This window comes from Mauremys reevesii, linkage group 5 (assembly GCF_016161935.1).
Source record: "Mauremys reevesii isolate NIE-2019 linkage group 5, ASM1616193v1, whole genome shotgun sequence".
NCBI lineage: Eukaryota > Metazoa > Chordata > Testudines > Geoemydidae > Mauremys > Mauremys reevesii.
The window spans coordinates 83,391,496-83,417,325 of NC_052627.1; the positions used below are offsets into that span (position 1 = coordinate 83,391,496).

General features: G+C 41.7%; 1 protein-coding gene and 1 long non-coding RNA gene across 2 annotated transcripts in view; one reads left to right on the forward strand and one right to left on the reverse strand.

Annotated features, from left to right (window-relative positions):
• LOC120405916 overlaps positions 1 to 25,830 on the reverse strand; it is a 108,760-nt gene that overhangs the window by 50,480 nt on the left and 32,450 nt on the right. The gene's annotated exons all lie outside the window — the stretch shown is intronic.
• Positions 3,640 to 15,417, forward strand: FRG1 (FSHD region gene 1). The gene is made up of 9 exons (XM_039539846.1): positions 3,640 to 3,793; positions 4,289 to 4,356; positions 6,413 to 6,535; positions 7,604 to 7,661; positions 7,927 to 8,041; positions 8,444 to 8,548; positions 11,385 to 11,476; positions 12,382 to 12,492; positions 13,640 to 15,417. Exons 1-9 carry the CDS (start codon positions 3,732 to 3,734, stop codon positions 13,674 to 13,676), a joined length of 771 nt encoding a protein of 256 aa, XP_039395780.1. The 5' UTR covers positions 3,640 to 3,731; the 3' UTR covers positions 13,677 to 15,417.

Below are 25,830 nucleotides of genomic sequence, written 5' to 3' on the forward strand. Positions count from 1 at the left end.
GCCCCAAGCAGGACGGCACGCCGCGGGGGGTGCTCTGGCGGTCGCTGGTCCCGCGGCTCCAGTGGACCTCCTGCAGACGTGACTGCGGAGGGTTCGCTGGTCCCACGGCTCTGGTGGAGCATCCGCAGGCACGTCTGCGGGAGGTCCACCGCAGCCGCAGGACCAGCGGACCGTCCGCAGGCATGCCTGTGGGAGATCCACCGGAGCCGCCTGCTGCCCTCCCAGCGGCATGCCACCCCAAGCGAGCGCTTGGCGTGCTGGGGTCTAGAGCCGGCCCTGCTACTAACCTATCTCCAGCATCCTGTTCCCGGGGAAAATAACTGAGAAAGTAGTAACCACTAAGTTCCAACAATATGTGACATCAGTCAACATCCTGAATGCCTCACACTGTTCAGACTAGAGCACATAACTGGCTCAAGTGGCATTAGAAGACAATCTCCTCATGACCATGGGCACAGGTAAAATCTCCACGCTCATGCTACTGGACCTCTCTGCAGCCTTTAACGCCATGGACCAGAAAGTACTACTAACTTTCCTACTTGACACAGCAGACAACCCAGCACTAGTGGCTCCAATAATTCCTCTTTAGCATAACTCAAAGAGTAGTGATGGGTAACTCTTCTCCCTCTGAAGACCTTCACCTAAGGGTCCTGCAGCAATCCCTACTATCCCCCCAACTCTTCAATATCTACCTGAGACCACTGGGAGAGAGAGTGAGATGCTACGGGCTTAGCTGTCAACAGTATGCCAATGATACTAAACTATATATCTCATTCTCAACTGATGCAACCACCACCACTTTTTAAATGTCAGAACATTTACAGAAAATAAGCTCTTGGATGAAGAGCAGCTGATTCAAGCTGAATTCAGGTAAGACCAAAGTGGTGCTGGTCAGAAAGAAGAACAGCTTGTAAGACCTGGCCAAGTCATTGTCTTCACCTTCCATCAAAGGCATGCAGCCCTCATTCGTCAAAGTGATGTGAAGACTCGGGGTCCTATTTGACCCCTCACTAAACTTGGATGACCAGGAAGCATCATTTTCCAAAAATGCCTTCTCTGACCTCCAGCTTGATATGAAACTTGTCCCTCTCATGCAGACAAGGACCTGGCCATATCGATCCATGCATTTGTCACCTCCAGACTGGATTACTGTAACTCATATCTGAAAATGAATATGCAGATGATGCACTCACTGTAGCTGGTATAGAATGTGGCTGCCCACCTTCTCCATGGCTCAGGCCACCATGAACACATCAAGCCTGTGCTCAAGTTTCTTTAAGTTCTTAGGGTACGTCCATACTACCCACCCGGGTTGGCGGGTAGCGATCGACTTCTGAGAGTTCGATATATCGCGTCTGATCTAGACGCGATATATCGAACTCCGAACGCGCTCCCGTCGACTCCGGAACTCCACCACCGCGAACGGGGAGCCGCGGACTTTGATCCCGCGCCGTGAGGACGGGTAAGTACTTCGAACTAAGGTACTTCGAGTTCAGCTACGCTATTCGCGTAGCTGAACTTGCGTACCTTAGTTCGAACCCCCCCACACCCTAGTGTAGACCAGGCCTTAGTGTGGCCCATCACACTAGTTTCTGATGCTAGTTTAAGGCTTTTGTACTGATTTTCTAAGCAATTAATGGATCAAGGCCCACCTACATCAAAGTCTAATTTTTGATCTCTGAACCACCGTGACAGCTGAACTCCTCTGAGACAATAAGATCTGAAAGCCCAGGATAAAGCATGTGAGAGCTGGGGACAAAGTATTCTCTGTTGAAGCGATTTGGCTATGGAACAATTTTCCTGAAGAAATCAGGTGAATCTAGACTGTGACCATCTTTACCAAATGTTGCAAAGCCTTCCCCTTTGAGAAAGCTTTTTCAACATGTGATGCTCATAGTTCAAACAACCCTTTTATTTCCAAATGCCTTCCATCACCACCCAAAAAGAAAAAAAAAGAATCAACCTACCCCAAACAGAATTTTGACCCTGAAAAGGAAGAAGGGCCAGAGACCTCATAAAGTCCATTGGGTCTTGGCTATTGATATTGATTGTATGTGGAAGATGCTCAGATATTATGGTGATAGGCTTTAGGGTAAATCTATACTGCACACCCCTTTTGATAGCATGTAGAATACAGACATTATGCACACCCCAGCATAAATATATATAGTAGTGTAGATGGTGAAGTACTGCTTAGGCGAGTAAAAACACACCTGAACCCTTTGGTTATGTCCCCTACATGACACTCTACACACCCAAGCGGTACCTCCCGCCATCTACATAGTTATTTTTAGCAGTGTAGTGTCCTACTGCCTTCCTGCTGCTGGAGTATTTCCCCTCCATAGGGAAAGGCTCCAGCAGCGGGGAAAGATTCTGGCAGAGGGAAGGCAGCATGGAAAAGTTTTGGCAACTCCCTGCTGCTGAGCCTTTCCCTGCTGCCTCCCCCAGCCAGACCCTTTCATCAACACTGTGGCCACACACTGTACTGTGGACACAGGCTGCTTTTCACTGTGGTGTCAGTTACACATACTCTACACACTGATGAAGGAAGTTGTAGTGTAGACATAGACTATGGGTATGTCTATGTTGCAATTAAAAACCCGTGGCTGGCCCTTGCCAATTGAGTTGGGCTCGTGAGGCTCGGGCTCACAGGGTTGTTTAATTGTAATGTGGACATTAGGTCTATGGCCGGAGCCTGGGCTCTAAGACCCTGCAAGGCGGGAGGGGGCCAAGCCCAAACATCTACATGGCAATTAAACCAGGGCGGCCCAGAGGATTCAGCGGGCCTGGGGTCTTCGGTGGTGCGGGGCCCCCACCGCTGAATTGCCGCCGAAGACCCAGCACTTCGACGGCGGATCCTGGGGCGGAAAGACCCCCCACCGCCGAATTGCTGCCGAAGAAGAGTGGAAGAAGTTCCAGGGGCCTGGGCCCCGCGAGAGTTTTCCGGGGCCCCCAGAGCGAGTGAAGGACCCCGCTCCAGGGGCCCCGAAAAACTCTCGTGGGGGCCCCTGCGGGGCCTGGAGAAAATTGCCCCACTTGCCCTCCCCCCCGGGCAGCCCTGGATTAAACAGCCCCTTAGTCAGAGAGCCCCAAGCACCAGAGGCAGCTGGCATGGGCCAGCCCTGGGTATCTAATTGCAGTGTAGACGTAATCTCCAGCCCTGAGGCTTGCAAACAAGCGCCCCCTAGAGTGAAAACTCACAAGACAAAAACACTGAAGCCAGGTCGGGGTTTTTTTTCAATCTTATGACTGAGAGTCGGGGGGGGGGGGGAGGTGGAGCCGCCGCGGCGCGCGCGGAGCCTTTGGCACTGGCAATCCCGCACCCGAGACCAGCGCGGGCACAAGAACCGCATCAGCCCAGCACTGAGCGGCAGCTCGAGACCTTTTCCCCTTCTTCTAACCGCACCCCCCCCGCGCACCCATCCCGTGAAGGGCCTCGCCCGCCGCTGTGACTCTGCCCTGCCCCCGCCAGGGCCCGGCCCCTTTGGGCGGGGGGACCCCCGCCTGCAGCCCTGCTGGCGCAGAGACATTCACAACACCCGCCCGTAGGCGGCGGGAGCAGCCAGGTGAGGGCAGAGGCGTCACTTCCCCACTGCGCATGTGCACGCCGTCCGCACGCGTTGACTAACGGCCGGTCGTTCTCATTTGTCCCTCTGCGGCCCCCGTCCGAGGTGCAGGAAGGCGTGAATTGTCTGTCTGCGCCGCCGCGGGGCGGCTTCCGTAGTTCAGCGATGGCGGAATATACCTGCGTGAAATCCACCAAGCTCGTTCTCAAGGGGGCGAAGCTGAAAAGGTGCGAAGCGGCCGGGACGTTCCTCCCCATTGGTCGCCAACGCTCCCTGATGAGCCCCGCCCCCCGGCATGGACAGGCCGGTCCGTCTCCGTCTGCTGCCCCCAGACGGGGGCCCTCACTCCCTTCCTCCCCAGCCCTGGAGTCACTGCCCGCGCTGTCCCCCGTCCCGTGTGGACGCGCTCGTTCCGGAGTGAAGCGGCCTTGGCTCGCTGTAGCTTAAACTGACAGGGATCAGGTGTAAACTAAACCCCAGCAAGAGCGTCCAGACGGGGACGTGCCCAGTTTTGAGTAAAGCGGTTTAAAAACCGACTTCTGAGATGGGTACAACGTGAGCTTGCGGACAGCTAGGTCTGTGGAGCCAAGGGTTGCTCTAGTGACCTGCCCCGCTCTCCCTCTCCTCCCCTGTGCTACTGTGTATTAGTGGTGGTGATTCAGACACACACGGTTAGTTAGGGAAGGTTTATTATTTAGCTATTTTGTTGTCTCGCTTTGCAGTAAGAAAAAACACAGAGATAAGAAAAGAAAAAGAGAAGAAAATGCAGAAGATCAGCTTGATATTGTTGGTGAGTTGGCTTTAAAGGATGTGCACACCAGTATAGAAGTAAAGATAAAGACAGGAAAAATTAGGGTGTTTGTTTTGTTTTCTTGTTTGGGCTTCTGGCATGAATACAAAACCCTTCTGGGTTTACTATATTTGTACGCATGTTTGTAAACCTATAAATCAGGGGTCAGCAACCTCTGGCATGCAGCTCGCCAGGGTAAGCACCCGGGTGGGCCAGGCCGGTTTGTTTACCTGCTGCGTCGGCAGGTTCGGCCAATCGCAGCTCCCACTGGCCACGGTTCGCCGTCCCAGGCCAATGGGGAGCGGCGCGGGCAAGGGATGTGCTGGCCGTGGCTTCTCGCCTCCCGCACTGGCCTGGGACGGCGAACTGCAGCCAGTGGGAGCTGCGGTCCACCGAACCTGCCAATGCAGCAGGTAGACAAACTGGCCCGGCCCGAGCTGCGTGCCAGAGGTTGCCGACCCCTGCTATAAATCATAGTCCTTGTAGTAAAGAAAAATAAATGAATGATTGTTTAAAAAATCTGAACAGAAATCTTTTTTTATATGGGGTAGAAGGGAGGTCTGATGTCCAATAGCCTCTGTTTCTCTACACACACTATGTTCTCTTGGGCTGCTTCCAAGAAAAGAGGAAAAGGCCATTCTAAGTTTAAGGCTACAAATAATCTTTCCAATAACTAAGTCCAACTTCTAATTGCAGTGTGTTGTGCCATCAGTCAAATAGGGTATTTGGTGTTTGTCATTTATTCACTTTAAAGGGAATGATGCAGAACACTTTTGTTCAGCTTCTGGATTGCAATTGTTTTACTGCAAGAGCAAAATAATCCTAAATATAATTATCAATCAATGCTTCACAGCAAACTACCTAAACAGTAGAAGCTTATCATGCTACTACATATTACTAGATAAGATCTATTTCCTACCCAGACTAAAATCTCAACCTGTCTCTCTCTCCTCATGGATGTCTAGCCATCAGCTGAAGCTCTGCGTGGCTACAACAGCTTTTAATCTTCCCTCAATGCCCTTCCTGCAACACTTTTCTTTTTCAATCACCATGAACAAAACCATCTTCCTGCTGTCACTCAGGCACATAACCTGGGCATCATCTTCAACTCAGACCTCTCTAGGTCCTCATATTTAAGCTATCTTGCAGATTCTTTCTGCAAAACTTCTCTAAGATATAGCCTTTCCTATCCATCCATTCAGCTAACACGGTGGTGCAGGCTCTTGTCGTCCCAATCATTGGAACATCCTTTTTTCTTTTTAACATCCGTAACAAATGCAGTCTTATCCCACTCATATCCATTCAGAATGCTGCTGCAAAGATCATATTCCTAGCCTGTTAGTTTGACCATATCATCTTTCTCTTTGCAACCCTCCACTGGCTCTCCCTTCTCTATCATGTCAAATATAAGCTGCTGCTCTTCACTTTCAAAGCCCTGCTTTGTATCCCAACCCTACCTATAACTTCTCATTCACAGTTGAGATGTTAAGTATCAGAGGGGTAGCCGTGTTAGTCTGGATCTGTAAAAGCAGCAAAGAGTCCTGTGGCACCTTATAGACTAACAGACGTATTGGAGCATGAGCTTTCGTGGGTGAATACCCACTTCGTCTCTGCCATTGATGCCAGCCTCTATCACCCACTTATTAAATTTTCAAATAGCACCTTAATGCTTTCTCCCATGCTGTCCCTCATGCTTAAGAGCAGTTCCCCACAAACATGGTTATCCTCCAAACCCTCCACTTTGCCGTGACTCCTACAAAAAGACCGATGACAGTTAGGTTGCAAGTATGCTAAGACCACTGCCTGTCATGCTAACGAATACTGTCTTGGTTCCTTGTACTCCCCTGCCTGTCTGTATCCATCTGTGGTCTCCTATCTTATAAGTCAGTTGCAAGTTCTTTGGGGCAGGGACCATCATTTTGTTGTGTACAACACCTACTATGATGGGGTTCTGATCCATGATAGGGCTCCTAGGTGCTATGCTAATTCAAATAATAGTATTTGGCTAAAATCCAGTTGTAAGTGTGCTATGTTATATCATTTTCTTATATTTTAGGAAGCTGGTGGGCAGTAAAAAATTTTGGTGAAATCACAGGAACTGTGGCAATAGAACTGGACAATGGAGCTTATATCCATGCTCTTGACAATGGCCTTTTTACACTTGGAGCACCACATAAAGGTTTGTATCGGGAAAAGAGAAATTTTGCAGTGTTGAGGTATGAAATGTATTTGCTAAATGGAGAGTTTTTGTTCAAGTCAATAAACTAAAGATTTTTTATAGTGATGCTAGTTAATATATATAATAAAAAATATTATCCTATATGTCTGCATAGCACAGCGAAGAGGATAACTGAATCCTAATGAATGACCACTAATCAATTTTTCTAAGCTACTCTTGATGTTTTCCTTATACGTGCAGTTCAGTTCCTTTCCTGATGCTCACCTGTAGGTTTAGGCCTTTAACAAAATGGAAAGCAATATGACTCTTGTAAGTAACCATGCAAAACCAGTAGGAGGTCAATTTGTCTAATAAAAAGAGAAACTCAAGTCAGACTAGGACCCTCATTTACCAACCAACAACTCCCACTCCACATTAAAGGGTGCTGTAATTGTTATGTAGATGTTCTGTGGAGGTGGCCTGGTAGCTGGTCTTTCCCTCACTCTGGGAGTGAGAGAGGCACAGCTCAAGTAGAGAAACCCTACTGTGGAAGCAGAGTGAATTTGGATGGCTTTCAACCCCAGAGTAAGGTAACGGCCAGTCCAGGAATGGCGGCAGTATATCATTCCTGATGTTACAAAAGTGATGGTGGCTTTTAAAATACTGAATTCCAGTCATGCGCTCAAGTAAAACAGTGGAAGTACATTTTGTTATGAGAAGCTTATATAAGGCTGAGATTCACAAAGCAATTTAGTGGATTTAGATATACATTTTCCATGAATTGCTATAAATTCTCAATCCTAAATTTGTTGGGGGCAGGGATTGGCTTTATTTGTGTCTTGTAGAGTGCTAATCATATAGGTGCTTAGATAACTCCTATAAAACTCTTTTTTGTTTTTACAGTAGTTGGATACTCTTTTTGAAAATTTATATCAATATCTGGCCCTGCATTATAGCCTTTTCCTGTATTGTACACCAATAATTCTTGTATAATTTATCAGCTTTATTTAAACTTAGTCTCATACATTCAAAAATTGTATATCTAATTCTTTATACCTAATAATAATTTTCAAAAAAATTCTCTTTCAGAGGATGATGGACCTAGTCCTCCTGAGCAGTTTACAGCAGTAAAGTTGTCTGACACCAGGTAATTACTCCAGTGGAATTTTGAAAAATTTGATGTTGTGCAGGTTTTACTTCAAGAATGTCTATCAGGTCTCATTTAGACTGCTATATGAGATCTCTTACACTGAATCAAAGCTAAATATCCCTCCTTAAAATCTCCTTTATTATAACAGCTAGCTCTTAGAAGTATAGCTAAAACCAAAATACTGAACCTCTTTGATATACTGAATATTTTAAAGTGTTTTAACTTTAAAATATTCTGCATCTTTTCCCCTCATTTCTCTAAGAATTGCACTGAAGTCTGGCTATGGCAAATACCTTGGCATAAATTCAGATGGTCTTGTTATTGGACGATCAGATGCAATAGGATCAAGAGAGCAATGGGAACCTGTCTTCCAAGATGTAAGCTATCCTTAATATTAACTGCAAGTGATGTTCTTGGTAAAAATTGTTGTTTTAAACTTAACATTAATAGTGCTAATGGGATGCACTTCCATACAGATGGTAAAGCAATGACATAACAGGTATTGCAAGATTATAAAGAATAGTTAACTTGTAGATTGCAGGTGGGTAAATTACTGTATTTTTAAAGATTTTAAATCAAAATGTTTGTCTGTTTTGGCAGCAATATACAATGTAAGAGTAAAAGAGACAGCAGATCCCCAAAGCTGGCTACTAAGAGTTCCTTAGGCAGAAGGTGAGAAGACATCTGTGGTGTCTTCTGGAGTATTCTAGAATTAAAATCTTAAGGCATGTGTCTAAGATTTGTTCACAGTACTAACTTAAGTGGTGGTATTTTAACAGGGGAAAATGGCTTTATTAGCAGCAAATAGCTGCTTTATCACCTGTAATGAAGAGGGAGATATAGAAGCCAAAAGTAAAACTGCAGGGGAAGAAGAAATGATAAAGGTAATTTGTCTGTGTGTGTGTGTGTGTGTGATATATATACTTTATAATTATATTATCAGCTTGAATGCTATAATAGAAAATGCAAAACTATGCACAATCCATAATATTTATGGAACAAACATTCTAACATCTTAAGTTTACATAATCCCTTTCACCATGATTTTTTCTAATTCACTTTACAAACTGCACATAAAGGAGCATCTTCATTCATCACCGAATTGCAGACATCTCCAAGGCGGTAGGGGGCAGCTTTTCAACAAATGTGCTGCTTATTTAAGACAGGAAGAGAATTATTCTCATTTGAAATTGCAGGTAGGCAGAATACTCAACAAAACTGGCTTATACCAGATAACCAGGATTGCAAACTCCTTACTCTTGTGCGAATGCCACAAGATCTCTGACCAAGAGTGGTCACTGTCTTTTTCAGTCTGAACAAACCAGATTGTACTTCTGACAGCAAATTACTCCCTAATAGTATGCTACATTATTTGTTCAACACTTGCTCAGAAGTGTACCACTTCCTCTTTGCCAGTAAGTGACAGCAACTTGGGTTTTCCTTGGCGGTGTCGGATGTAAGTACTAGATGTCCCTGGTTAGTAAAAACAATACATCTGTTAGTCTTTAAGGTGCCACAGGACTCATTGTTGCTTTTTACAGATCCAGACTAACAAGGCTACCCCTCTGATATAAGATTATCACAGTTTGTAATGGAAAAGCACTTAAGCTCCATCTATAATTCAACATCAGTTAAATTAGAAATGCATTGTATTGTCACTCCTGGACATTAAATCAGTAAAAAAAAAAATTCTTGTCTTGATTTCTAGTTTCTAAAATTCCATCAACTTAATCTAAAACTTGATATATAAAATTTGCTAAGAACTCAGTCTCGTAAGATTATACAATTTAAATAGGAGTCTCCAAGTCCTCTTTCATCTTGCCAAGTACAGATAATGTTTTAATTGCATATTTATAGCAGAGCATTAACTATTTCAAAACATGTGTGACATAACGTCCCATATAATCTGTAGAAATACTGTTATGATAATGGCATAACTAAGATGTATTTTATGCAAGATTGGTCATGTGAGATACCATTGGAATGGTTATGATTATGATTATCATATTTGTATCCATGTTCATTTTTGTATCTGAGGTTAGGAATATTGTCTATTCACCTATTACAAATGTGTTTACACCTGGGGAACGCCCACAAAACAATGTGGTCAGTCTAGATTGCTGGCTGGAAAGGGCCATTAGGAAAAACAATAGGTCTTCGAAGATGCTAATATCCCACCTTCCTGGAAAGCCTTCCTGTGGACTCTGCAAATAGACTTTGAGTTATGGCTGCTGGGTCATGTGATCAAGTCACCTGGTACTAGATGCCATGATAAAATCAGTACGCTTCCACTGGCCAAGAGTGGGAATCGCACTGGAAGACACAGGATTCCAGCCATATGTAAAAACCTATTTAAGGCAGGGAAGTGGCATAATTGTGGTTCATTCTTCACTGAATCCCTGCCCAGGATGACTGCTAGAAACATCTAAGGGTATGTCTTCACTCGCAACATTAAAGCGCCGCCTGTGTAGTTGCGGCACCAGCGCTGAGAAAGAGCCCTCCCAGCACTGTAAAAAAAAATAAAATAAAAAACCCACCCCTACGAGGGGAGTAGCTCCCAGCACTAGTGCACTGTCTACACTGCTACTTTACAGCTCTGAAATGTGCAGCGCTCAGGGAGGTGTTTTTTCACACCCCTGAGTGAGACAGTTGCAGTGTTGTAAAGTAACAGTGTAGACAAGGCCTTAGAAACAAGGACTGGGGGAAGAGGAGCTGAGCCCACGCTGGGAGGGTGTCTAGTCTGCGAAAGAATACCTGGAGTTTTAAGCTTCAAGCAAGAGAAGCTTGCTTTCAAGAACCTCTGCAATCTGCTTAAAACAACATTTAGGGTTAAAATTGGGTATTTGTACCAGTTACTTTAGTAGCTTAAGCTTAGTTTGTGTCTTTGTTTTATTTGCTCAGTAATCTGCTTTGATCTGTTCACTACCCCTTATAATCACTTCAAATCTATCTTTTGTAGTTAATAAACTTGTTTTTGTTTTTTCTAAAACCAGTTTGTGGAATTCATAACTGAGGGGCAAAAAGCTGTGCAAATCTTCCTCCACATGGAGGGAGGGAGTGAATTTCATGAGCTTACACTGTACAGTTCTCTGTGCAGCACAAGACAATTTTGGGTTTACACTCCAGAGGGGGTGTGCACTTGAGTGCTGGGCAATTCCTTAATTGAGCTTTCCCATGCAGAGCTGATCTCAGCATCTGTGTGAAACTGCAGCTGGGTGTGGCCCAACCTGTGTGTGTGCAGGAAGGGAACTTGAGAGCCTGTCACAGCAGCACACTGTAAAGGGAACCCAGGCTGGTGGGTCAGGGAAGCTCAGTGGTACCCCAGTTCCAAGTGGCACCCCGGGGGAACTGGTCACAGCATGAATCTTGGCTAATCATTTAAATGTAGTATTTAATACTGTAGATTCAGAATATATTTTGTTTGTATAGTCAAGAAATATGTGAAATGTAGTTTAGTGTTTGTATGTTTTTATATATAAAATTACAAGGTAGGAGCAAAGGCTTTATAAAAAAAATTAACTAGAATAGAACCAACTTTTTTGTTAAGAGATCTTTGGTTACATCCTAACAAGCTGTGAAACTGAAAAGACCTACTCAAAAATCCAACATCTGTAATGTCTTGAGTACCAGGAGAAGTTAGAATTTGTTTAATTTTTTCTTACTATCAATTGTAGTTCGTATAATGTACATTTTCTATTTTCCTTTTCCCCTAATAACTAGATCCGTACTTGTGCTGAAAGAGAAGCTAAGCAGAAAGATGACATTCCAGAAGAAGACAAAGGAAATGTTAAACAATGTGAAATCAATTATGTGTATGTAATTGAAAGCTATATAGCTGCCAGCCTTCTACATCTAAAATAAATTATCCATTTCCATATCTGAGCACAAAGGCTTCCCATCTCCCCTTGTTTAAAACAATCCTGACCCACCATTCTTCTAGTCAAATGAAATTCTCTTCAGAATCTGTCAGCACTGCACATTAACCACCCAGAGAGGTTCCTGCTGAATGACAGTCTTCCCTCTCAGACGAGCCTCCCCTCCTCTGTTTCCCCCCCACCCATGCCCGGAGGAGCCCAGCGCTGGCAGAAGCTGCACCATGCTTCCCCTCCCCTCGCTGGACCCAACCTGCCCAAGGGAAAAGCATCTGTTAGAAGACGGTTTTGATATGCTCAGTGCAGGTTCCAAGGCGGCTGAGGAGGCACATACCAGCTCCTCAGCCACCCCAGAACCTGCTTGGGGCATAATAAAGCAAAAACTTTGCCACCAAACCCTGCAACCAGGGGTCCGGCAGCTGCGGCAGCAACACCCCTGGCCTATTGTACCTGCCACCCATGAACTCAGAACACAGTGTCCCTTGGGGAGGGATAGCTCAGTGGTTTGAGCATTGGCCTGCTAAACTCAGGGTTGTGAGATCAATCCTTCAGGGGGCCGTTTGGGGATTTAGTTGGGGATTGGTCCTGCTTTGAGCAGGGAGTTGGACTTAGATGACCTCCTGAGGTTCCCTCCAACCCTGATATTCTATGATTCTAATATATTGCATCTACAACACTCAGTGCAACATGTGAGACTATTATAGATTCTCTTGCATCTTGTTCTACTTTTAGGCCACCAGTCTAGTCCAGGAATTGAACTTAGAAATCCCAGCACAACTATTGCATTTTATTATATAAAGTTTCAATAGAACTGGAGCTATTTTCACACTGTTCATTGTTTGCAGAAAGAAGTTCCAAAGTTTCCAAGACCGTAAGCTCAAAATAAGCCAAGAAGACAGTAAAGCTCTCAAAAAAGCTAGAAAAGAAGGCACTTTCCATGAGACGCTGCTGGACAGGTATTTTAAAATCCAAATAATTCCAGTTGTTAATTAAATGAAAGCTATTGACATTAATCTGTGATATACCTGGAATGCTCAAGACAACTAGAGTTAAGATTGCCTAAATGTTCTCACTATAGTCCATTTTCTGCTGCCTATATATTTTTGAAACTCCCCTTTTGAGCTGAAATTTTTCAGGCCTGCCTGGTTTCTACCTGAAAGAAAACTTTTATGGAAAGCTTGAGTAAAACTGGTTCAATCAATGGAGTACAAGGAGAGTGGAGAACAATAATACTGTATTATAAAAGCAAAATTCTTACTTTTTATTTTTTTCAATAACCCTAACATCAAAACGGGAATAAAAAGTTGCATTTTTGTAGGGAAATAGCCGTTATTGAGGATTCTTTTCACATTGTCTTGTGAAAACCAGTCTTGGTTTGACCAAGCTATGAGGGTGTGAGAATAGCACTTTGTACAGGTGCAATATTTGGGGAATGCAGAATATCCTAAGCACTACTTACCAGTGTTCTAAGCAAAAGAAAGCTGTTTTGTGTACCTATAAGTAATTAACTCAGCTGCAAAAAATATTGTGAAGAACTGTTTCCACCTCTGTACAATTGTTGATATGTCGATTTAAGGCATTAGGGTTCCATAGGAGCCCTCCCCCACTGCATTGACTTCTGCAACTGAAAAATTTATGAACATGGCATAATGTTTTCTGTGATGTTCGATGTGTACTCCAATGAAGCCTTTCCTTGTATGTGATGTGGCATGCCAGAGATGTCCAGCCTAATAGTTTTTGATTTTGGAATAATTTTTCTTTACATTCCCCATCTTTGAAAGTCCATTTAAAAAAAAACAGTAAAAGACTAAGGCTTCATGATTCAGAAGTCAGAAAACTCCAAAATTTTAAGGGTGCATGTGCAACCAGTGGGCATATTCCTTACAGCTCTAAGGCAAGAGCAAATGCTAGCTGTGCAAAGTAACAAAGCCACCAAACAAATCAGAAGTACTAACAGGCTTCTAATGTCATTTGCAAATTTTCCAAAGTTAAGTAGAAGCAAATGTTATAACAGTCACAAGACATATGAGTAGGCTATCAGGCTGTTCAAATTTACATGGCTGTTGTGTAACCTAAATTTTGTCTGTCTTCTCTTTCATATAGGCGAGCAAAATTGAAAGCCGATAGATACTGCAAGTGACAAACAATTCGCTTGTTTGCTTGCTTTTATATCCTTTGGTTGTCCATCTGAACATACTATCTGAATAAGACATTTTGCAAAAGTGACTTTATTAATGCAAAGACTTTTTTTGTTCCTACTTCTCATTAGAGTTACTTTACACAGTATTGAAATTTGGTATGCAGAATTTGATCCAAAACCAATTAGCTTTAGCAAATTGAATTGTTGAAGGTTAAGAGAAGCAACTCAGTAGTCTGAAGGTCATGATGAACAATCAAGAAGAGAAGAGCTGAATACAGAACCAAACTACAAAGTTGCCCCGACAAATTGTATTTTCATGAATAAATAAATATTTTATCAAACTAATATCTCTCTGAACATATGGGACTGAAGTCTCAGCTTGACTTCAGTGAAGCTATGCTGCCTGATACCAGCTGAGGATCTAGAGTGGTTTTCAATATTTATAGAGAACAATGGGTCATTAAGTGAATACTTGCATAAACTATGTACTTGAAAAACAGTATGGAGAAATGTAGAAATTGAGGTTCTTCATGAGAAAAGGAGACCCCTTAATTACTCATGTTGCTGATGTTTTTATGTTCTTTCAAATTTTGCTAACTTAAAGCTGTTAGATGGACTTGTTGCTATCTTTACAGTAAAAAATGTTAAAGAATGTTTAAAATTCAGATACTGTGCATTCCTAATAACTATTACGTAGAATGCTGGTTGCTATTTATGCTTGTTACCAACATTTTATTTTAATAAAATCCCTTTATGGGAACTATTCCAACTGTACTGATTGCAACACCACCTTCACAATTCAGCTCTAACCGGTCTTCAAAAAGTTCTTGGTTACCATGCTCAGCCTTTTCATCTCAAATCTTACTTCTTGTGAAGGCCATAATTTAAGTTACCTACATGCAACGTGTAGTCTGTACTGTTTTTTGTGGTTTTAAATTTGGAGCATGCAATTGCCTATCACCTAAGGCAGGGGTAGTTAATAAGGAGACCACAAGCCAAATCTGGACTGCCAAACACTTTTGAATGGCCCCCAAAATCTTTTATTTACTTACTACTGTCATTATTGTTATCTGGCGTCGGGACCTTGACTATTTAACCAAGAAATTTGGACCTTGACAAAAAATAATTGACTACGCCTGACCTAAGGCATAAAAATGAGATCATTAAAAGAACAGGTAGAGTCTGAGCATAAATACCTATCAGCATAAGGCTGAAAGACAGTACTGCCAGTTTAAAGTGATGTCATTTCATAGCCAGTCTATGTAAAAATGAAACAGGGTGAACTTAATTGCCTATATTCAGAACAAGTTACAACTGGTGCTGAAGCCCAGTTAAGAAATAATTGCACTAGTAGAGCCGTATACACATATGAAAGCATGTGTCACTGTTGTCAGGGAGTCATAAGAAAAACAGGTGCATAGCTTGTGCAGATTTATATTGCTGAAAAACTCTCAGCTAACACACAGAATTTTACCGTCCCTCATCACATGAAAAGCTAACTGATTATTTATTGTATCAGGATTAGGATGGGTGCTTGGGAAAGTTTACTAGTTCTCTAACTAAGCACCTTGATTGTTGGCTCTCCCACATGATTTTAATGCCAGGAATCTAATGGTCTGTTTTATTTTATACTCTTAAAAAGATAAAAGATCCAAGCTTTAGATAACATAGAGCAGTGGAGTCCAACTCTTAGTTTTGTAGAAAATGTATATATTGAAAAAAATAAAAACCATAACACTTGTCCATTATATTATCACCTACTTTTTATCCCTTGTTGCTGTTTGTCTAGATATACCAGATCATTCTCTGTTTAACCTTCATGCAGAGGGGACTCTGCACCAAGATCTCCCTCATGGAAGGATGGGAACCATCAGTTGTACTGTTCCCCTGTGTCCCCAGCCCTGAAGAGAGCCCTCTGCAGGTCTGAGAAATCATAGGAGAGATAGGGAAGTGCTTGGGAATGCACATTCTCCTGCCCATGCTGCAGGGATCTCGCACAAAAGTTAATGTAACATGGGGCTGTATCCCTCCTGTTGGGAAGTAGCTTTTCAAGGGGAATCTTTGTCACATGGCTCATTTGCTGCTGCCAAGGAGTTGGAAGGAGGATCAAGAGACCTCCAGAGCTGTAGTGGAGTCAGAGGACCTCCAAGCATATGGCTTTTGCCTCCAGGTAGATCTCAGCAGATCTACTTATTCACAGGGTGGTCAAACATTACTCAACAGAAAAATTGGCAGAAACTCTGCCATTTTTCCTTCCCAAGCCTTTTTGTGTGAGATTTTGCCTGAGCAGAGGACTTGTCTACATGAGGAAATTTACAGCCATGCTACCAGTATAATTATACTGGTATAATTTTCCATGTAGACACGCCCTTAAATAGTAAGTTCACTGGAAGGCCCATAAGACTTATGGGGTTGATAGAAATAAGTTAGAATACAGAGACATTAACTTAAAGCAAGGACCATAGCCATGCCAAGCTGTAAGAATGACTAACAACATGATAAACTAATCAGAACAACAAGAGAAATTGCCATCACTTTTGTCCATTTCATTCTATGTCCATTTTATTCAGTGTATCTGACAGTATCAACTAACAGATGCATCAAAGGTGAGTGCAAGAAACCCCACAGTAGATAATTGTGGTCTAACCTGACCTTCAGAAAAGTTTCTCCTTAATCTCTGTTACATATGCCCTGAAGTATGAGGGTTTATAGCCTTTCCTAAATATAATTCTAATGCTGGACATTTACTTGAACTATATAAATGTCTAATCCTTTTTTGTATGCAGTGACCTGAAGAAGAGCTCTATGTAAGCTCGAAAGCTTGTCTCTCTCCTCAACAGAAGTTGTCCAATAAAAGATTCTCTCACACACCTTGTGTGGCTAATCCTTTTCTAAATACTATTCAGCTCAGCAGTCTCAATTTTGTTTGGAATGAGTCTTTTTTAAGTTATGTTGTCAGGTGTTTTTTGTGGGTTGTTTTTTTTTTTAGTATTTGCAGGTATCCGTTTTGAATTTGTTGCTTTCCAATTTCAGTAAACATCCCACTTGTTCTTGGATTGTGAAAAAGGATAAAAGGGGCACTCAGTTTATCTTTTCTGTGCTATTTGATTATGTTGTATACTTCCATTATATCACTTACCATTTGTCTCCTCTCTAAACGAAGCAGTTCTGGTCTTTTCAATTCCTCCTCATACAAAATCTTGCCATGATCTAGTCATATTCATCACCCATGTCTGAATTTCTATTTCTGCCACATTGTTTTGAGGTAGGGTAACTAAAACTGAACACAGTATTCCAAGTAAGGGAAACTATAGTTTGATTAATGGTGTTACGTTCTCAGTATTATGTTCTTCCTTTATGCATCATCATGTATTTTCTTTTGACAGTTGCCATACAGCAGTGGCTCTCAACTTTTCCAGACTACTGTACCCCTTTCAGGAGCCTGATTTCCTTTGCATACCCCAAGTTTCACCTCACTTAAAAATTACTTGCTTACAAATAGACAAAAATACAAAAAAAAGTGTCACAGCCACCCTACTACAGAAAAATGGCTTACTTCCTCATTTTTACCCTATAATTATAAAATAAATCAATTAGAATATAAACATTATACTTACCTTTCAGTGTATAGTATATAAAGCAGTATAAACAAGTCATTGTCTATGAAATGTTAATTTGTACTGACTTCACTAGTGCTTTTTATGTAGCCTGTTGTATAGTTAGGCAAAGAGCTAGATGAGTTTATGTACTCCCTGGAAGAGCTCTGCGTACCCCATGGGGTAGGCACAGCCCTGGTTGAGAACCGCTGCTGTAGAGCACATTGAACCTGTCCATGCTGACACTTGGGTTTTTCTCTCCCTTTTTTTTTTTTTTTTGCCCCTTCACTTTTATGCACTATCTTGCATTTTGTCAACAACAAATTTCATCTGATCTGGTGCTGCCCATCTACCTAGCTTTGTTAGGTCCCTCTGAAGTTCCTCATAGTATTCTGCAGGCTTGACTAAACTCTAGAATTGTGCCACCTGCAAATTCTGCAATATCACTTTTCACTCATTTTACAAAGATAATTAAAATATAATTGAACTCCAATCCTTGTACAGAGCCTCATGTCACCCTGCTTTAACCTTTTACCGTGTTGAAAATTGGTCTTTCATTTCTATTCTTTATTTCTACTTTATGGCAGTATTTTACCTATCAGAATAAGCTACTCCAGGGAGTTTGCAGATCAGTTAGAATGAAATAAAGTAGTCATATAGTTACCAAATTTGATCCTTGTGTTTCTAATTATTTCATGGACTTCCCATGGAATTACATCCCTTCCTTTACATAGGGTTCTTAATGCCCCATCCCTCCCATACCCACAGACACACATCATGTACAATATATTTCTGTTTGGGCTAACTGTAGGATTGCACATGAGAATTTGGCTTGAGTCCTTTGGGACACACCCTAAGAAAAATTGAAGAGGCGTGTAAAGCCTTAGTCAAGCAGTAATGCAAGTCATATACTGCTCCTGAAGCCTTAGAGGCAGGGTATGCATTGATATGTTACAGAGATAACACCCCATAAAATCAAACAAAAAAAGATGCTTATATGATCAGTGGATAAACAGTTTTTGTGAATGAGTTCAGATATTTTATATAAAGCTTACCCCATAAAGTGATCACTCTGATTTTTTTAAAATATAATCTTAGCTATGCCAATCTCTACACGAGTAGCAAAAGCCCAGTGTCCATGGTTGTTTAAAAATGTGGAAATAAAGACCAAATAGCCATTTACAGTGTGTCTGGCAATACCAATATTTCTCAATTGTCTAAAATATAAATCAGGCACAGGCAGCCAAATAAACCAATTAGGTAAAGAATTCTCAAAAAGTTGGCAATTGTTAGGCTTAGAAAACTTTTAAAAGAAATGCTTGGTTCCTATGTTAAAGTGTGTTTGTGTTCTTAAAATTGACTGTAAAAAGAATAGCCTGCTACTGCACAAGTCTGTTTCATTTAATGACAAAGTTAAATGAATATGTGACAGTGTGAGATTGGAATCTTTTTAATAGTATCCATCGGGGCCACTCATGTCCTATGCCTCCTCATGCTCCTGTATGAGGACATAAAGGGCAGGGCAGCTGTGACCCTCCCTCAGTTCCCTCTTACCACCCAGAGTAGGGAGACAATCTGGTAAATTTCCAACACACTAGATCTTAGCTTCAGAAAAACCTTCAGAACTCTTCTGCTTTACTGACAGGACTGCTGGGAACGATACCGACCTGTCTGAACTGAATATTGGACCAGAAAAAGAGCTCTGTGGTGTTTGAAAGCTTGTGTCTTTAACCAACAGGATGGTTCAGTAAGAGGTTACTTCACCCACCTTGTCTCTGGACTGAATACAAACCCTCTTGTACAGGGCTCCTCGATATGATGGGTTCAAACCTGCAGGCTTAAATCCCTGCCTTCTCCTGTGATGGAATAATTCCACTGAAAGATAGAAAAACCAGGGCCTCTTCCATTTAGGAAAGTCCCATATAGAGTATGCTAGAAAAACTTTCTCAGTAACACTGACCTGCCCAGGTATAGACACGTGCTGGGAGGGTATAAAGAGAAACAAAATAATTGCTTTGTTACTCAGCAATTGTTTTTCTGAGTGATCCATATGTTGTTTCCCAAACAGAAAAAAAAGATTATTAATAAAGAGCCTGTAATACTGAACTGATAAGCCTCCCTATTACTTAGGGTTAGAACTTTGGTGTTGTCATAGGTCTGACCCCCACTTGGAGCTGTTGGGTTCCAATGTGGGGACCTGCCCTGGTTTTCTTCTAAACTAAAATTCTAGTTTAGATCTAGTAAAAGCTGCCACCACCCAATCAGGAAACGTGGATTGGGACACAGTCCTTCCCCAAAATCCTAGGGGATTCCAAGAGCCCCAAATCCATGGAGTTCTTACACCCAGGAGAAATAAACCATTCCCCCCTGCTTCCTCCCCCCTCCCTTTTCCTAGGAGAGACACCGGGATTTAACTACAGAGGGATACCTCCCCCTCCTCTTTCCCTGAGAATCCACCCAAGGAAAGACCAACCAAGTCCTTAATAGAAAAGAATTTATTAAAGAATAAAAAAAGAAAAGTCACTTTCTCTGTAACCAAGATGGAACAATACAGCGTCTAAACTTATTAATCTCTGGAGAGAATTCCCCCTCCCTTCTTTCTCAGTAAAAGCAAAGTAACAGCAAACAGGAATAAAGAATTTCCTTTAGCAAACACACAATTGCAAATATAGAAAGCAACTCAAAAGACTAATCCGTCTTTCTAATTAATACTCACTATTAAATAGTAGAAACTACTCCAGGAGAACTTGGAGACATGACTGACCTCTCTTAGATCCAAAGAGAGCTTTGAGCAAACAAGGAACACAGACAAAGGCTTCCCTCCACAGAGATTTGAAATTATGTTGTTTCTGATTGGTTCTCTGGTCAGGTGGTCATCAGGTACTGCATGTTAACCCTTTACAGGTAAAAGAGACCTTAACCCTTAACTGTCTGTTTATGACAGGTGTCCTTTTCAATTCCTCTCTTTCCTTCCCGCAAAATCAAAACCTTTGTTAAATCCTATCATTTTTTCTTCTATGATACCTGTAAATGTAGCTTTTCCTCCATCATTACCACTCAGACTCCTGTCTATTCTTTAGTAACTGTATGCAAGAAAAGTTGTCTATTCTTAGATAATACAATAACTATAGTATCTTCTTATGGTCTGCACTCCCTTGATACCATCTAACTTTCATGCTGTCCTGATCTCATCTAATATGTCCCTTTACTCCTTCTTTAAAAAAAAAGAGTTCTATTGGAAAGTAATAAATATGCACCATTGTAACTAGCTACAATAAGTATAGAACTCTGATGATATTCATGTTCTGAGGGTGTGAAAGTTTTCAGCACATGCTTCTCTTTTATCTTAATATTTTGTTATTACACTGCCCAATTAGTAGATATTAATCTAATGTGGAAGCAACATAAGTGACAAAAAAAAACACATTTGTATAGTGCACAATATTTTTTTTTTCAAAGGAGTTTTGCCATGGAAGAATTTGGCCCACTGCAACTGAGGTTGAGGCTAAGTTGTAGTCCTGGTTTGATTTAGGAATCTAATATAAGAAAAACAGTAATACATCCTTATCCTGTATGTACCAAGGTTATCTGCATTAACTGCATACTTGAAAACTGGAAACCAGATGTTCAGCTATTCTCTGTTGGCATTTGATGCACATCAGTTTTCCCATGGAAATGGTGTAATATACTCTTGTAAGCTAGCAAGATTAAGCTGGCTGGTCTCTTTTCTTCCAGTAGACCAAAACAATGCATCCAGCTACCACCAGTAAATATGAAACCAGTGTTCTGCCACATGCAAGATATGTTCCCCTCCACCCACCCACAATGAGGACACCCAAGCAGAAAGACAGCTAGACACCAAAGAAATTAGTGTAGGTGATTTTCTGTGCATTAGGTACTAAAACAAGCTTCCAGAGCCCTTTGATGATGAGACACTCCCGTCAAAGTGCTGAGCTCTCCACAGTTACAGCAGCAATTTTCCCTATTTCTCAAATCTGTACACTGATTTCACATCGTCCACATCAGGCTTCTCATCATTACTGTAAAGGCTTTATGCAACTCCACACCTGTCTGCATCTATTAACTGACTTCCTACACACTGCTGCACACCCTATATTTGCTTCAGGCACTAACACTTTGTTTCCTTCATCCTTTTCTGACACTGTACCTTCTTCAGTGCCTCCCGCTCAGTACAGTAACCCATTGGCCTTTGCCAAAACATTCTCTCATCTTCATACCATCTGGGTTTTATTTATTTGTGGGGCAGTTCAATACCTGAATAACTTGAATAACTGTATAAACTAACTTATTAAAGAATTTATATCTTGTTTATGTGTGCTTTAAATTATGTGAGATGCCTAGAAACTGGGTAGGCCATTGGAAAAATCAAAAGAAACAAAATTAAAATGCTCCCATTCCCAGAAGGCCTACATACTTAACATTCACACACAATGCCACACTATTGTTACTTTAATTGCAGTAGAGTGCCTATGTTTTAGTACAAAGCACATAGTATTAAAACAATACTAGTTTTTATTTTTTTATTGAAAACTCTTTAGCATCTGGACCTTGTCTTCTGTTTGCTGAGTTATTTATAGCACTGTAAAACATCAGGTACAGTGATACATAAATAATAGACACACTGTCTAAGGTGGTAGGTCTAATGCTACATCTGTGTTAGCTCTGTGGTTGCATGCCTGTGGGTCATCTGCCTGTTGCATTCTTGAGCAGGTAAGACAACAAAAACTCCTTACCCCTTACCACCAGCACCCCACACACACACACCCAAGAGTTTCAGGAGACTAAGCTTTATTACCATAACCTGATAAAAAGAACTAAGCAAATAGGCAGAGCAATTAGATAGACCAATGCATACAAAATTAAACCTAGTTCTACAGGGTTGCTTAACAGCGAAGGTAGAATCCTGGTATTGCAGACTCACTTTTGCATAACAGATTTTTTTTTTTCCAGTCAGGACACTCTTTTTAATATGTATTTTTAAGGTAGGTTCCATTTTGGGTTAGTGTTTTAAATTGCTGTATCAGCTGAAAACCAGTCAAGTATCACTCTTTTAAAACAAGCCAAATGCAATCAACTAGAACCTGTTCATCAAGTTTCTGTTCAGTGAAACAAGTATTGTATCAGAGAAAGAAATGTCAAAAAAATAAAATACACTAATGCAGCATTACAGCTGAAATGTTACACACTCAAGTTGGAAATTAAGCGGCTCAGACCTGTTCTCAATGTAATAATTTATATTATTCTATATGGTATTAACTGTACTGCCATAAAGAGACACTTTCAGGTTAAGAGTGAGTTATTAAATAGAGTTACTGAATATATCTACTTTCAGTAGATATGTGGTCTGTTTTGTTTTTCATTCTACTTGAATAATGCAAACAGATTAAAAAGAGTTCACTGGAAATTTGGGAGGGGGATTCTCATGGAAAATTTAGACTTTTTGTGTTTATATGCTAACCAGTATTGTTTCATTTTTCCCTTATGCTCTCCATGAAAGCCTAAAATTTGGGGGGGTTGGATGAAAAGTCAAGATTTTCCATGGAAAGCAAACACTTTCCGCAAAAAATTGATTTTGTTGAAAACCCGATTTTCTGTTGAAAAACAGTTGATGGAAACTTTCAACCAACCCAAGTGAATAATATTGTTTTGCCCTTCTACAGCACCTCTAGCCAAGGAACTCACTCAGGTTTACAAACATTAAAGAATAAAATCTTCCTAACACCTTGTGAGGAAGAAAAAAATTATTACTGCTCTGAGGCAGATTTTTTCCTTTCAGTCTGTTCAGTGCCTAACACAGTAGGATTTGGGGGCATGACTAAGGCTCCTAGATGCTACAGTAATACAAATAAATAAATAAATAAATAAAATAAGCCAGGTTCAGCTTTGTGCTTAGAAGTGCCTTGTTCTGTGAATATGAATTTAAGGAGGTGCTGAACCCTCCCAATTTCAGTTGAGATCAATGAGAGCTACCAGTGCTCAGCACTACTGAAAAGCAGGCATCAAGTGACTTCCCAAACAGAGAGAAAATAGACTAGATCTCTCTAATGAAACCCAAATTGCCTGATTCTCAGTCCTGTGCTTTAACCACAGCCTTCCTCTGACTCATCCTACTTTGAACTATTCATGTGATAAGGGTTTGCGAAACTGCACCCTTAGACTGACTTTTTTCATAATCCATAAAACAGCAAAGAGTCCTGTGGCACCTTATAGACTAACAGACGTATTGGAGCATGAGCTTTCGTGGGTGAATACCCACTTAGTTGGATGCAACACGAAAAGCTTGTGCTCCAATACATCTGTTAGTCTATAAGGTGCCACAGGACTCTTTGCTGCTTTTACATATCCAGTCTAACACAGCTACCCCTCTGATACTTCATAATCAATGTTATGTTACTTCTTATGCAGTAGCACAATGCCTCAGTGTTTGGAATGCAACATCTACAAAGTATATTTTGTTTGATTTTCATGTTTTTTAAATCGCTGCTGTTGAATTCAGCCATGCAGCTGCACAACTGGTGGGATAAGTGGGCCACTCCTGGTTCTGCCACTAGCTTGCTGTGTAGCTTTGGGCAAGTTACATAAACTCTCCTGTATACACATGTCTATAAGGGAAGTATCTCCCCAAGTATAACTATGTGTTTTATGAGGTTTTCACATCTTATATTTGATAAGGTTTTCATTTGACCTGAGCACCTCGGGGTTGGGTGTTTCTGGGTGTATTACTGATAAAGTTATTAGGCCAAATTAATCCTCACTGTAATTCTTTTGACTTCACCATACTACAGATAACGATATCCTATTTTTATTAAACTATTCAAAGCCAACACACCTATAGATACAAAAGAAAAAACACATTAATTCCAAAAAGACTGGACTAGTCTGATCAGGTTCATGCAACCTTCCTCACTGCCCACGGTCCTGCTGTTTGTTAATAATTCTGTCCTTATCTCTAAAGGTTAAAAACTATTTCAGCCCAAGGTTGGATTGCTATAATCTCAGGAACTTTCCATTTGCAATATCTAAGTGTTCCATCCTCTTCGGATGAAATGATACCTGTGTTAGATTTCTTAATACATTTCTTCATACAGTTCATGACTCCCAGGCTTGCAGAAGGCACCACCAAAAGAAGATAAACCACAACACAGAACCAGATCCTACGGAGAAAGATTATGAACCAGTTCTTTGGCTCCTGTTCCAGCTGTTTTGTGCTGCAGCAGCAGACCACAACAGCTGGAAAGCTGCCTTAAAGAGTCCGGTAAGGATTCCCATGAGATAAATCATCAGCTGATGGAGTAGTCCCTATGAAAGTGCTCCAACTGATTTAATTTACAGCATCCCTTGGGCTACCCTATGTTGGAGGAAAACAATCCACAGCGTAGATTTGAGAGAATGGAAAGGTGACTTAGAGTCATCTTCACTTCCAGCCCAACCTCAGCTGCAGGAGCATGACATAGGCACAGCTGAGGGCTTGACCCCATGTGTTTCATTTTACAGCTCAGAGTGCCTCCACTGAGGTAGATATGGTCGTCCTCATTGCCGACAGTAGTCTGAATGTTTAACCCAGGCAACAAGACAATAGCAAAAGTCTTTGGAGATTGCTTCACTCCCACTTATTCCTATTAATCATTCACCCAAATAAGTCAAAATAGGTCCCCAAAGATCAGCCAGCAAACTAGCAGCTGTACCTTGATAATAAGCCATCACTCGAAGTGTTTGCAGCATCAAGGTTGTCAAGCAAATAATTTGGCAATTCCTGTTTCAACTACTTGAAAGATATAATTTTGATATTGTTTCACAGTGCCGAAGCTATTCTACAATACTCCAAAAGCTGATCTCTTCTTGAAAAAGAACTCTGCGTCAGCTGATGCTGTCATAGATCAAAGGACAACGGAGGCCCCAAAGCTCTTAGCGGTAAGGACTGTTGTTTACTGTATGTTTGCACAACAACTAGCACAGTGCAGCCCTGAATTAACTGACTTCCAGGCACTTCAAAATATAAATCTGCGATAAACGTATCCCTCTTTGTATTCTGGGGGCTTGAGAAAAGGAGCTTCCAGCAGCTCATGCTTCAGCAGCACAGAGGATTGGGGAAATGCTACTGAAACCACTTGCCTGGCTTTTGCTTGAGGGACACAAACTGCTGGTGAGGCCTGGGGACTTGGGGTCTGACTGATAGCCTGGGGCAAACACATACAGATCCTGCATAGCCTGTGCCTGGCTGCTGGGACCATCCTGACATTGTAGCTGCATCAGACAGACCCCTTGTTTGGGAGGAGGAGGAAAAGGAGTTACCATATCAGAACCTGCTTGCACGGCTTGGAAGACCATCCACAGACCCTGGAGAGCTTGCATATGGCTAGGACCAGCCTGACATGCACTGAGAGCCTGGACAGGGACACTGTTTGTGGGAGACAGCGGGCTGCAAGGAGTTGGGTTACAGCAGCAGGAGAAGAAGCAGACCTAAGGTTGCTCCCTGTAGCAGAAGGGAAAACAGCCCTTTTGTCTCTCTCAGCCATAGGGCTTGAGGCTCACCTAGA